The sequence below is a fragment of the Ochotona princeps genome, chromosome 28, assembly GCF_030435755.1.
Source record: "Ochotona princeps isolate mOchPri1 chromosome 28, mOchPri1.hap1, whole genome shotgun sequence".
NCBI classification, from domain to species: domain Eukaryota; kingdom Metazoa; phylum Chordata; class Mammalia; order Lagomorpha; family Ochotonidae; genus Ochotona; species Ochotona princeps.
In genome coordinates, this window is record NC_080859.1 from 23,269,921 (window position 1) to 23,284,303 (window position 14,383).

General features: G+C 49.6%; 1 protein-coding gene and 1 pseudogene across 1 annotated transcript; one reads left to right on the forward strand and one right to left on the reverse strand.

Annotated features, from left to right (window-relative positions):
• Positions 1-4,488: 4,488 nt before the first annotated feature.
• MRPS36 (mitochondrial ribosomal protein S36) lies at positions 4,489-14,377 on the reverse strand. The gene is made up of 4 exons (XM_004586148.3): positions 14,231-14,377; positions 8,008-8,071; positions 7,015-7,196; positions 4,489-4,751 (listed from the first exon to the last, which is right to left on the reverse strand). The coding sequence occupies exons 1-4, from the start codon at positions 14,270-14,272 to the stop codon at positions 4,734-4,736; spliced, it is 306 nt and encodes a 101-aa protein (XP_004586205.2). The 5' UTR covers positions 14,273-14,377; the 3' UTR covers positions 4,489-4,733.
• Positions 5,887-6,939, forward strand: LOC118760358 (solute carrier family 25 member 3-like; annotated as a pseudogene).
• Positions 14,378-14,383: the final 6 nt, after the last annotated feature.

Here is a 14,383-nt window from a genome sequence, read left to right on the forward strand (position 1 = left end):
AGTCGGAGTTCTAATAAGTTGTGCGTTCGGAACGTGTTAGGCGTGTCTGAATGGGGGAAGTTGGGCCTTACAGTTAACCTAGCCTTCTGGTTCTTGGCTCAGGGTTTTCTGGCGTGTCGGTTGCTACGGACGCCAGACCCCGCGCGCACAGGTTGCTAAGGCCTGGTGCGCTCCCCGCATGAAGACGCAGATTTAGGGAGACTGAGTCCAGCTCAGCGGGAACACGTTGTGTGGGGGATCAGGACTCTCGGGCGCTGTTTTCCTCTCTGTGAAGTGGAAATAGACATCCCAGATGGTTACGAGGGGAATTGTAAAGTGCTCCTTTGTTAGCGGGCATCAGTACTCAACTGATGTGTGTCAGACACTGTAGAGACAGTGAAAAAGCAGCGTGAAGCATGAGGATCTGAGGATCGCTGTCTCCTGGTGGGAAGCATTGCAAACGCGTCCGATGTGTGACGATCTGTAGGGCTCGGTGCCAGAGCGCTCACACGTCAGGGAAAGGAGGTGAGGCTGGGACAGGGAGAGCGGAGTGCTGTGTTAAAGAGGGTGGTAAAGGAAAGGTCACTGAAAAGCCACGCAGGGATCTGAGCAGACAGTACGATCGGACCGTTTTTGAAGACGATTACGCTACAGACTTAGGGAAAGAAAAGCGAAAGAGCCTGTCCAGGTCCTAGTTCACTTCCTGGCTCCAGCTCCGGGTGTAGACTCCCTGCCACCCGCATGGGACAAGTTGGATCGCATTCTGGGTCCTGGCTCGGCCTGCCGCGCTCTGCGAAAAATCCTTAGGGAGTGAGCCAGCAGTTGGGCTTGCTTTTAAAGAAAGAGAACCTGTTATAGAATTACTGCAGCAATCCGGATGGCTGCCTGTGGGTGATGCCGGTTTGATTTCTTCCCACAGGCTGCATATGGGATTGGGAGGAGAGAACAGTTGGAAGGATCGGAGCTGGAGCAGCCATCACCGAGCAAGTAGTTCCCCCTTTGCACGTGTTGTTTCTAAGAGACGAGAGTCCCAAAGCCAAAAACTGAGTCGTGAGTAGAGTAGAACGTATCAGTGTTTACTCTGGCACCAGACTGCCTGCATTGGAACACCCACTAAACGGATGACTTGAACAGTCTCCTGTGTGTAACTGGTTTCTTGCTCTGCAGGAACCACTTAAATGATTGACTTCACACTAACTTCAGTGCTCCTAGAACAATGTCTGACATAAGCCTGGTGCAATAGCTTAGCAGCTAAAGCCTTCGCTTTGCAGGTTCCGGGATCTTATATGCGTGCTGGTTCTAATCCTGGCAGCTCCACTTCCCATCCTGCTCCCTGGTTGTGGCCTGGGAAAACAATAGAGGATGGCCAAAGGCCTTGGGACCCTGCACCCACATGAGCGACCCAGAAGAAGCCCCTGACTCCTGGCTTTGAATTGGCTCAGCTCCAGCCATTGCAGCCACTTGGGGAGTGAACCAGCAAATGGAACATCTTTCTCTGTTTCTCCTTCTCTCTGTAATTCTGCCTTCCCAGTAAACATAATATAAAAAGTGTCTGACATCTAGGTGCTTAGCTTATGTTACGTTACTGCTGCAAAATCTTGAGCCGTTTGCCAGTACCTGGCTGTAGGCAAGATTGGTATATTGCCAGAAATACACCCTCTGCACGTTTGATGGCAAGTCCAGACGGATGCATGCTCTCATGGGACTTTTGCCTGTACTCTTTCTGAAATACATCACCTGTGACAACAATCCCACCTCCCTTTATAGTGCTAGTGAGCTAAATGAGTTTTACCTTTGAGGCTCCGAGTTCTCAGAGGTGCCACATACCACATTGCTGACAACTGTTTAGTTGCTACTCTGGGCAATACACACTTCTTTAAGCTTTTGCTTAGCACTGTCCAGACTACAGACCTGTTGATCGTCTCCGAAACAGGCCGGAATGACCTTGTGTCCTGATGTGAATGTAGTTGTGTAAGGGCCCGGTGGCGGGAAATGAGAGGGCCCGACTGCTCAATTTGCATGCCTGCATTGCTTACTGTGGATGAAATCAGTCATGTCTCAAATTCAGGGGAACTGAGCCCTCCGTCTGACAGCCAGCATCACTTGCTTGGTGAGGGACCCATCCTGTAGAACCACTGGTCAGCTCCACACAAGCCTTCAGATGACTGCAGCCCCACTGGGAGTCACCGAATTCTGGGATTTGTTACAAACAGGTGATACAGTAGTTTGGTCCTATAAGACTGTATTGTAATAAAGAGGAAAACATCCAGCTCCCTGCTTGTGGCCTGGGAAAGCAGGAGAGGACGGCCCAATGCACTGGGACACTGCACCCGCGTGGGAGACCCGGAAGAGGTTCCAGGTTCCCGGCTTCAGATCGGCGTGCATCGGCCCGTTGCGGTTCACTTGGGGAGTGAATCATCGGACGGAAGATCTTCCTCTCTGTCTCTCCTCCTCTGTGTATATCTGGCTGTAATAAAATGAATAAATCTTTAAAAAAAAAAAAGGAAAACAAACAAAAGTAACCGGCTTGCTGATGGTTATAGATACAAAGGGGCCTCAAAAAGTTCATGCATAGCATGTATCATGGGGAAAAAAAAACTGCAGATTCCAAAACTTTTTTTTAGATTCCAAAACTTTTCTACATGAAATCCAGCAAATGTTAATTCTATTTTTCTTCAAACTTTTTGGCATGCCCTTGTATATAAGTGCTGTACCCCTAAATGAAACTAGGCTTCCTGGGGGAGGAACACACTAGCATATAAGCCCTGGCTGCTCTACTTCCAATCAAACTTCCTGCTAAACAAGGTGGAGGAATCCACCATGGTGGGAGGGTTTGGGGAGGGGTGGGGAGAACCCAAGTATCTATGTAACTGTGTCACATAATACAATGTAATTAATGAAGTTAAATAATAAATAATTAAAAAAAAAACAAAAAAACAAAAATACAATAAAAAAATTTAAAAAAAAAAAACTTCCTGCTAAAATGTCTGGGAAAAGCGGCAGAGAATGGCTCAACTACTTGGGCCCCAGTCCCATGTGTGCAGCTCAGCATCTGGCCCAGCTCAGGGTGTGGGAGCCATCAGGAAAATAAACCAGCAGATGGAGGATCTTTCTCACCTACTCTCTGTAACAAGCAACTGGGACATTTGGGAGGCTGGGTGTGGCTTCCCCCTTTAACTCTTCCCCTTCCCCTAGAGACAAGAAAAAGAGAATTTGGAAATTATGATTTCACCCACTTTTCCCTAACCCTCAATGCTTCTCAGCCTGGCCAACCATGCAGTCATCATCAAAGATAAAAGTAAACAAACAAAAGAGATTACAAATGCAAAAAGCCAGCTAGCAACTTCCCGACTTAGCCATATGAGGGCTCCGTCTACAGCGCCATGCTGGGAGCGCTTCCCGTCACAGCAATTCCCACCAACACGCTTCTTACCATGTCTACACTGTGTCTCTCTGCAGATCCGATCTACCTTTCCAATAAAAACACTCTTAGAAAAATACATTCTAGGGCCTGGCAGCATGGCCTAGCAGCTAAGGTCCTCGCCTTGAACGCCCCGGGGTCCCATATGGGCGCCGGTTCTGATCCCGGCAGCTCCACTTCCCATCCAGCTCCCTGCTTGTGGCCTGGGAAAGCAGTCAAGGACGGACCAATGCATTGGGACACTGCACCCACGTGGGAGACCTGGAAGAAGTTCCTGGTTCCCAGCTTCAGATTGGCGCGCACCGGCCCGTTGCGGCTCACTTGGGGAGTGAATCATCGGACGGAAGCTCTTCCTCTCTGTCTCTCCTCCTCTCTGTATATATCTGACTTTGTAATAAAAAAAAAAAAAAAATTCCTTGCTCTTAAAAAAAATATATATTCTAGAAATCATTCAGATATGGAAGAGAATTTATTTAGCTTTATGAAGTTTTTTTTTTTCATTATATATATCTCCTTGGCATAGGAAGATCCTCCTGAGGTTTTGTAAATTGCTTTAATAAAGTAAATTACCCAGTGTGACTTTGTGAGAAAGTTAATGATCAGGATTTACACATAGGATCACAAAGCGATAAATGATACGTAATACAACCTTCTGAGCCTCTCCCAAGATGCAGTAATCCACTGCAATTTATGATTTCCATTACATACTTTGAAAAAAAAAAATTTTCCCTGAATCTAGTTACAAATAATCCTGACTTCTCTGCCCATTCCTGATGTCAGTCATTTGCCTTATCGTGTGTCTATGTTTATCACTTGCAGTTGACCACACTTACTAAGCCAGGTACTCCAGTGACCTCATACTCAAGAAATGCTGGCAAATGAAGAACAACAGTGGAGCCATGATTTCACTGTTTCTCATGTTATTTCCGGAAAGCACTTCTCCCAAGCACTGATGCTTCATGGTCGGTTCTTGCCCCATCTAAACAGAACAGAGGAAAACTGTGGGGGTTGTATCACAGCTCACTGGACACTGTGTGCTTAGAAGCTCAACACTGAGAATGCTTGATAATCGGAGTAAACTGATAGGCTAACATTTAAAAATGTATACTTTAATAAGCATAAAGTATATAAACAATTAGGTAAGCTTGTGGTGAAGCTGACCGAGATACATAAATTAGGAGAATATGGATGTCCATCTAAAGTTTCTATATTTCATGATTTTTACAGACTATTTATTAAAGTTGTTGCATATACAATTTTCCATGTGTCATTTTGGGAGTCCTTTATTGTAGAGACAAGTCTTCTGTCTGGTGACGAGCAGCAGCCACGGTGATTATTCGGGGCCTCCTCGCTGGAAATGAAAAGATAAAACAGTAAGCTTCAGTTTTAAATTGAGCAAGTAAATCTTTTCATGGCCGCCAGACAATTTCCACACTTTTAAGTGAATTACTTCTAGTTCTTTAAAATCAGTTTCAGGTTTTTCATGGCTTTGGAACATTCACTGATACACTATCATTTCAGATCTGGAAGGAATTCAACGCTGACCTAGGCGACCTGCCTCCATTTACCTTGGGACAGTGACTGGGCCTGGTGGTCAGGACATTACTGACCCACATGGCTGCACGTGAGTTCAATGCCTAGCACCTGCTCCCAAAGAGAGGGTCCTGCTGGTGTAGACCCTGGCAGGAGGCAGCTGTAGCCTGAGTGGTTGGTTGCATCCCTGTAATCTACACAGAAGACCTGGGTTAACTTCCTCCGATCCCAGCTCAGTTCAGCTCAGTCGAGCTCAGGAGTTCAGGGCACAGACCTGTGGATGGAAACTCTGCTTCCCATGTAAGTAAACTGAAACAATCCTGTCTCAGAAGCTTACTGAAGACTCAGTCGTTCTCATCATGTAGCTGTGTCTACTGCCCGTTCATGCAGAAAGGAGGCTGTGTCCCGGGTCGGACATACTTGATCCTTTCTGCCAACTGTGACCACATTTGACAAGACAATGAGAACAGCATATACATCAGCAAATAAAACTGCGAAAGCCAAAATGTTTTGCTAAGTCCTAAGATGAAACAACATACCCAGAGCTCAGCAAAGAAGCATAGTGGCTAAAGTGCTTGCCTTGTATGCTCCAGGATCCCATATGGGCAGTGGTTCATGTCCCAGCTGCTCCACTTCCTATCCGGCTCCCTGCTTGTGGCCTGGGAAAGCAGTCAAGGACGGCCCAAAGCCTTGGGACCCTGAACCCACGAGGGAGACCTGGAGGAAGCTCCTGTCTCCTGGCTTATGATTGACTCAGCTCCACTTGGCGAGTGAACCAACAGATGGAAGATCTTTCTGTTTCTCCTTCTCTCTGCAAATCTGCCTTTCCATGAGGTACAGCCTTCCCCAGCGAGCACTCGCGTGTTCTCCATCATAAGGAGATGGTCTCAGCCACTGCACACCTGGCGTGGGCGAAACCTTCCCCCCTCCCCCGCCGCACCTGAAGCTGATGACGACGGGCCCTGGGCCCGCCCTGCCGCTCCTGCAACCGGGCCACCGCGGCCGTAGAAGAGTACAGTTGCGAATACGGCTCCATGAAGTTTTCTGTACTGTGGAGCTTTGGTGGGGTCTTCAGTCGTGGGCTGACACCCACTGCTCTCATCCCCCTGATTCTAGTGAAATGCTGAATGCAGGCTGACCCTCGGAAGCATGAGGGTATATTCAACGGACTCTCAGTCACACTCACAGAGATGGTGTTCGTGGTCTGGCTAAGGAGGGGCCCTGACTTTCACTAGCTGCCTCACACAGGGGCTCTGCAAGTTTGGCTTTTCTGAAGTCTTCCGAGTCCTGTACGGCAGCATGTACCATTTCACCATTATGGGCTTAACTTTGGAAGCTGCCAAGGTTCCAATTCAAACCCAGCCGGGTGATGCCTACACTTTGATGGATGCAGCTCCGAACACATGAAAGGAAGAAGGGCTAAAAGTGTTCCAGCTGCCATGATGAAGTGTGCCTGCTTGGAACGCACTGTGGAAGCCATGTACAAGTTTGTGGTTCCTAAGCCCCGCAGTGAATGTACAAGAGCAGACAGCTGGTTGTAACTTCCGTGGCGGCTTACACAGCTGGGGTCTTGTGCAGCTGCGTCTCCCCCTGCCGACTGTGCTGAGTAAGAAGAAGGGGCGCAGTGTTTCTCAGGTTCTCCAGAGACGTGCAGTGGAAGGTGTGTGGAAGGGACCGTGTGCCCGCACTGTCATGACTGGTACTCTGCCTGCCCTGCAGTGAGTGGTTCATCCGCGACTCAGCGAAGGTCTGCTTCAGGCCGCCTCGCCCCTGCCCCCCGAGATGCCAGTCTCTGAAGAAGCAGCTTGAGTTAACCCAGGAGACAGATCAAGGCACACGTGGACTGCATCCACTTGCTGATCAGTGTTGAACAAAGTGCAAAAGGGAGAACTTTTACACACTGACGATGTAGGGAACTGTCTCTTCCTGAGGTAAGTACTGTAGTCCCCTTGCTGAAGGCAAGAGTTTCAAACTTACTACGCTATTGAAATAAACCTCTACCTTCATGAAAAAAACAAAACAAAAAAAACACTGCCTTTCCAATGGAAAAAAAAAATCCTTAAAGAGAAAAAATAATGTACCTGGATAAACTCCATTTCCTCCTGAGGTACGGGTTTCCTTCTGTATTTCTGTGGCAGTGACTTGATGATTTCTGCAGTGTCCGGGGGGCCCTGGTACATCAGCAAGCCTGGCGACCTACTCCCCATGGCGTGCTGTGCAGAGGAGTGAGCTGGCAGGCTTGTGGCTCTCGAAGCTTCCGACACTGAAATGTTACAACAGCCTAATTAGGTTAATCATTCGGGTGTGGAATAAGCAGGTAGTTTTAAGTAGGTAAATCCCAAAAGTGAATAGGAACAAGTTTGCAAATGATTTATACTTAGTGGAGTTCAACACATTACGTGTGAACTATATCACTCGCATGATTGTCACAAAAGCCCACGTGGGCCAACACATGGTGGCGTTTATATGTAAGAAATCAGTAAACATAAATAATTCTTCAATAGACGGAGTCAGCATTGTGGCACAGCTGGTTAAACCACTGCTTGCAACGCCAGTAACCCATAGTGAGTGCTGGTTCCACTTCTGATCCAGCTCCCTGTTGATGTCCTTAAGGGTGCAGAAGGCGCTCATGTGCACAGTGGAGCCCAGGATGGAGGTCCTGGCTCCTGGCCTTGGTGTGGCCCACGTCTTGCTGCTGTCGCCACTGGGGGAAGTGATCCAGTAGAGAGAAGGTCTCTTCCCTTTCTCTCCCTCTCAGCTGTTTTTTTCAAACAAACACGCTCCAGGTGCTGGCGCTCTGGCGCAGGCTCAGCTGCTGTGTGCAGTGTTGGCACCCTCAGTCTGAGTTCTGGCTGCTCCACTTCTGATCCAGTTTGCTGCTAATGTGCCCGAGGAAACAGTGGAGGACGGCCCAAGCGTCGGTCCCCTGCAACCCATGTGGCCGACTCTCTCGCCCTCCCTCCCTCCTTCCCCGCCTCTTGCTTTCTGTCACTCTTTCAAATAAATAAGAAGAAAAAAAAATAATTAAAAATCACTGCTTATAGAATCTTAAAAAAAAAAAAAGCACAACTTACCATTGGGTTTAGGATTATCTCTTCGGTCGGGAAACCTTATTAATGGGGTATGTGGCTTGACTACCTACAGGAAAAATGACATGCGTTAAAAGGAATCTCATTGGCTAATCTCAAAGGAATCTCACTGAGCCTCATAAAAAGGTAACTTTGTTGAAATGACTATGACATCAACATTCCATTGTATTTTTCCCTCCTCGGGGAAGCTGGCCTATGAATTATAACTTGCTCATCTTCCATTCATAATGCCATACTTTATGTATCATGAGACTTTTTCATGTGCTGCCAACTGATCTCAAAATAACCCACGAGGAGTCAGCGCTGCGAGGTAACAGGACAAGTTGGCATCTCACATGGGCACTGCTCCACTTCCAATCCAGCTCCCTCCTAACACGCCTGGGAGGCAATGGAAGACGGTGGAAGTACTTGGGCCCCTTCCCCCAAGTGGGGCAGCTGGAAAGGGCTCCCGGCTCTCGGCCAGCCTAGCCTTGGCATTACAAACATACGGGATGGAAGACAGCAATCTCTCTCTCTCTCTCTCTCTCTCCCGCTTTCTCTTTCTGCCACTCCCTTCCTGTAACTGTGTCTTTAAAATCAAATTAATAAAACTTAAAAATTTCATGAAGAAAACATCAATTTTATGGTGCATGATTTATTTTAGTAAGAAAGGAAGGTTCCTGACTTGAATTGAGTGTGGTTTCCTTACTAGGTCAATATCGGAAAGTTCAGGATAGGATCAATTAGGTCAACAGCATCTTTTCTGACTACGTAAGTAACACTTGGAGAAATTTGCAGAAAAATGTCAAGAAGCAGAAAGAAATGACTGTAGTCCCAAGCCCAGATACAACAGATCAAAAGCACTTGGTAACCTTTCAGTCTTTTTCCTGTTCCTATACAAACACACCTGTTTAGAATATGTTTTTATGACATACCCTAAAGAGTAGGAGCATTTTGTCCCCAACATTCTCGCGGGTGCTACAGGAGGCTTTAAATATTAATATGGAAACCTTTCAGTATGTAACGCCAACGAACAGACCATAATTTTCAACTACAGTGACGTCTAGACTGCTGTGTGAACGATGGGACTGAGGCGTGTCCTCTGGCGATCTCTGTTCTACGTCCATCTCGGCGCATCAGAGGAGGACATCCTGCTGCTGCGACAAAGTGCTACAATACATTCTTGTTCTCAGGGTTACAAACCAAGAAAAAAAAACTTCACTTTTCTGTCGATTTACTGTTTCCCGTCTTTCATAACCAAGCTCTGTAACAGCACAAAACCCTCCTGCCACTGTCCTATTCAAGTGTCTGAGAATGTCCCATAGTTTTCAGGCTGGAGTTCACACTCTCCCTTAGCATTCAAAGGCCTGTCCCCGCGTGGCCTCTGGTTCCTCCGGCAGGGCTGCCTCCCCAGACATCCTGAAGCACCTGTCACTTCCCTGACTGGCCCTGCTGCTGTTACCCCCACTGCTCGCGCTTCAGCCCACGGCCACCGCCGAGGACTCTGTCCCACTTTACTCATGAGAAACCTTGGAAAAGCGAGCATTCCTGAAACACGGCAAACTCTCACACATTTGCCAAATGCAGGAACAGACTATTTCTAAGTGAGAACTAACTTCGGGCCGGTTACACACGTCCATCTAGGTTAACCTAATGCAAAGGCACAAAAGCAGCACAGGAAGAATGCAGTATTGCTTCTCTGAGCTTGAAAACATGATATAATACAGCCTTATAAATTCCCGCTGTGAGGATTATATACCTGACATCGCACTACATCAGCAACAGCCTTATTCCATCATCCCCTTTCGACATCAATCTTATCTCACCGATTACAATTTTTGTATCAATGACAGACAAGGATTTTTTTTTTTTGAGTCACACTCCAATAGTTTGAGCAAATCCAACAAATTATGAAGCTCTGTTTCTCCGCCTTTCGAATAAATAAATCTTTAAAAAAGTTTTTTCCTCCAGCTGTAAGTTAACTGCCCAGGTTGCCTTGCACCTAGATAAATGTTACACTGCTGGGAGGAAGCGGCCAGAAGCTAGCAAGCATGCTGGGCCTGGTTAATGCCTCATTTGAGTTAACTATACCGGTGTGTCAGCATAGTTCCTTATTCTTTATCTACTTTAAGAAAAAAAAAAAAAATGTCGGGCCCGGCAGCGTGGCCTAGCAGCTAAAGTCCTCGCCTTGAACGCCCCGGGGTCCCATGTGGGCACCGGTTCTAATCCCGGCAGCTCCACTTCCCATCCAGCTCCCTGCTTGTGGCCTGGGAAAGCAGTTGAGGACGGCCCAAAGCTTTGGGACCCTGCACCCGCGTGGGAGACCAAGAAGAGGTTCCAGGTTCCTGGCTTCGGATCAGCGCGCACCGGCCCTTTGCGGCTCACTTGGGGAGTGAAACATCGGACGGAAGATCTTCCTCTCTGTCTCTCCTCCTCTGTGTATATCTGGCTGTAATAAAAATGAATAAATCTTTAAAAAATTTTGAAAAAAAAAAAAAAGAAAAATAATGTGGGGAAGTTGTGGGACACGGGGCCAGAACACGCCACTTGGCGCCAGGCAGGGAGACTGCACGGGCCTGGGGAAGTTCTGGGCTTCTGGGATGCCTTGGAGGAGAGTGGCTGATGGCATGTTTGACAGGGCAGGAATGACCTCTCCAGGCCACCGCACTCACAGGTGGGTAGAGAAGGAGCGGTTTCGAGGGGGGAACCAGAGGGCATGTCGGGTCAGGAGTGGGTCTACTAGGGGGACCTCGGGGACTTCCCTGCTGGCCCACTGCTTCCACAGGTGAGCATCATGAGAACTGGGACTGGGGATGGGCTGGTCCAGGCAGGACTGCAGCACACATCAGCTGGCATTGGGTGGTGGCATAGGCTGGTGCACCCACTGGCGTGAGCAAAAGTCAGAATGGGCAGGCCAGCCAGACTATGCCTCTGCAGCAGCTGGCAAGTGCAGGACTGGGTACAAGTCGTGTCAGGCTGGACCGCAGCATCCCTTGAAGGCGCAGAATACAGGGTTGCTAGCATGCCTGGCAGGGGGACGTTGGGTACTCCCCTGCTAGGCTGTACCTTCCGCGGGTGAGCACGAGAACGGGGCTACGGCAGGCCAGGCTGGACAAAGTAGAAGCACCAGTCGGCATACGTGCGGACTGGTTCTGAGGGCAGGCTGGGCTGAGCTAAGCTGCAGCACCCATGGGTGTGCAACAAGAGCGGGGTGTAATGTGGGCTGGGCTGGGCTGGGCTGGGCTGCAGTAGGAGCTGGAAAGCCCAACTGTGGCTGAGGGTGGGCCTGATGCGGGTTACTGCGGGTTGCCCCGACCAGATCACAGTACCCGCAGGTATGCTGGAGGAACAGGTACGTGGAGGGCTGGCTGGGCTGGGCCATAGCACCCATAGGTTCACGTGAAGTCTGGGGCTGGGGCAGAACTGACCCTGCAGCTAAACCCACCAGCATGTGGTACGTGCACTGGCTGGTTCAATGTGACAGGCCGCACCTGATCCTGCTCAGCTGGCCAGCAGGGGGCATCAACTGCCTTGTCAGAGCTTTTGTTCCTGGGTCTATGAGTGTGCCTAGGTGGACTCTGCCAACCAGAAGACCTGAAAAAGAGTTTCTCAACCCTGGAGAAATGAAACCAACAACATCTTCGAACTATCAAAATCACTTAGAACATTTTTTCCCACTGTGGGGTTCCTGTGCATCAAAGCACCATCCATCCCCTATCTCCGGGCGCTAATGTAGTTTAGGGGCTCCTTCCTTCTCCCCTGCAGACACAAAAGGGAAAAAAAAAAAAGAAAACATCTGACCCTCCCCACCCTAATCAGAAGATCACATGGGTATGCATCCCTCTCAACTATATAAACAATATTAAAAATAAAATTAACAGGCCCGGCGGCGTGGCCTAGTGGCTAAAGTCCTCTCCTTGAACGCCCCGGGATCCCATATGGGCGCCGGTTCTGATCCCGGCAGCTCCACTTCCCATCCAGCTCCCTGCTTGTGGCCTGGGAAAGCAGTTGAGGACGGCCCAAGGCTTTGGGACCCTGCACCCGCATGGGAGACCCGGAAGAGGTTCCTGGTTCCCAGCTTCGGATTGGTGCAGCACCGGCCTGTTGCGGCTCACTTGGGGAGTGAATCATCGGACGGAAGATCTTCCTCTCTGTCTCTCCTCCTCTCTGTATATCTGACTTTGTAATAAAATAAATAAATCTTAAAAAAAAAAGATTAGGAAACCACCAAGGAAGCCATCTGAGGTTAAACCTGATGATTTTCCATCAAAACTCTCACAAAACAGCCCGTTGGGCGAGAATGAGCAGAAGTGTGGCGAAGCATTCCCACGTGTTTTTCTACAACAGCTCTGGCTAACTTTCTCACAACACTCTCCCAGGAAGAAGATGGGAATGGTTTCTGGCCTTCCAGAAAGCCAAGGAAAAACACAAAGGAAAAACGCAACACAAAGCTGAGCTTGGCTCAGAGCAGCCCACTGTGTGTCTGCTGGGATCACAGCCCACCATGTGTGTGACGGGATAACAGCTCATCGTGTGTCTGCCAGGATCACAGCCCACCGTGTGTGCGCCGGGATGACAGCCCACTGTGTGTCTGCTGGGATGACAGTCCACTGTGTGTCTGCCGGGATCACAGTACCTCCTGGCCGTCATGGCTCTGCACGTGCCTGTCTTCAGGATCATACGGCAGGGCCATGCTTCACCTCCTGTGGCAGGCTTTGGAGGAAAGCCTACAGGAGCTGGATGCTACTCATTTACTAGTATCTCAGAACTGGGAAGTGTGGCTTTTAGTACAATTCTCAATTTCTCTTAGAAGTTTTCTGAGCTCAGTTACAGCTGATCTGATACCCAAGCCATTTCACTTACTGTTCAAAGCCCCTCCACTGTGATTTCCTGTTAGCTCGTAATCGTTTCTTGAAGCATCTTTCTTCAAGAAATGGATCAACAACTAAATTCCAAGCTCTAGATCTGTCTAGCTGGCGCTGAGGTCCCAACACAGGCCAGAGGGAATCAGATTGTGTGATATCTGTAAGGAGGTACTACGAATACATGATGCTTCCTGTGATGAATGCTAACATCCCACAGACTCTCTGTCCATATCAACTCTTTCTTATGGTTGTGGCCATCTCAAGCGACCACAGAGCGTGTATCCTAACAATGGACATATGGATTGCTTCTGGTTTGCAGACTGTCACAAATTCAGCTGCTGCTAACTTTGAAAAATTTCCCACAGACTTTTTGTGTAGTACAGGCATAGTCCCTCATTTCCCCTGGGTAACAAATCTGTGACGTTCCCAACATGGCTGTGCCACTTTAAACCCTGGCAGCAGCGACTGAGGGTTGCCTGCACACCACGTTCTCACTCCCACTTGGTCATTTCAATTTTCATCAGCTCAGTAGATGTATAATATCGCCTTGCACATACGTGTCTGTCAGTGACACGAACGGTTACCTATTATGGATGCCAGACCTTTGTGAGGTGTGAACCAGCGTCTTTACACACACCGGGAGGATATAAGTGAGACTCATTCGTGGCACTTGGGACCAAAGCCTGAGACCTAGGATCATACTCAGAAAACAACCTCAGGAACTCGTCCTGCTAAAGGTCTCTTGAGAAACATTACCTGTGCCACATGAAGCACCCTTCTAGCAAAGCTGCAAGTGAGGGATAAACATAAAGCATTTTAAAGATCAAAGCCTACGCCGATGCCAAACGTGTAGAAGCCAAGACAAAGCTGTCGGAGGTCAGTGGCTGGAGCTTGGGTGAATCAAGTCGCCCCGGCTGCCTGTGGAAACCCTCGACCAACGTACACAGGGTGTTATTCTTCCACACCCCTCGCGTGCCCGCAGTGGCCCTGGCCCAGGGCTCCCCGCGGGGCCGGCCACCCCGCCATGCCCAAGTCCTTGAAGGGACGGCGGGTCAGAGCCAAGGTTCCTGTGCTTCCACGCCTCGCTTCCCATTGGCTAACGGAGCCCATCACCGACAGCCCCGGCCGGTGACTGGCCCGCAGGCTCCGGGGCGAGGCCTCGCAGGGCACGGCGCTCCAGCGGCCGGACGCTGCACTCGGGCTGCGGGACCCCAGACCCAGCACACGCAGGGCCCCCTAGGACGCCCGCCCGCACCCCGAGGCGCCGCCGCCGGCCCCGCTCAGGGCCACGGTCACCGCGGGTCCTCGCCACCGCCTTTCCTCCCCAGCACCCAAGGCGAGCAGAGGCGGCAGAACCCCTTTACCTGAACGACCCTGCTGGCAGACGCCATCTTACTGCCCATCATGACCCCCAAGAAGGGGCAGCTTCCGGGGCGCGAGAGGAGCAGCTGCGCTTTCAGGAGTCCCGGGCTGCTGGGGGCGGAGCCCTCCTGACGTCACGGGGTGGGGCGAGCGGC

Coding starts and splice junctions, on each gene's coding strand:
- MRPS36 (XM_004586148.3), bottom strand. CDS start 14,272: ATGATGGGCAGTAAGATGGCGTCTGCCAGCAGGGTCGTTCAG. Junction 8,072..14,230: donor CTGCCAGCAGGGTCGTTCAG/GTAAAGGGGTTC, acceptor TTTTTCCTGTAG/GTAGTCAAGCCACATACCCC. Junction 7,197..8,007: donor AGATAATCCTAAACCCAATG/GTAAGTTGTGCT, acceptor GTAACATTTCAG/TGTCGGAAGCTTCGAGAGCC.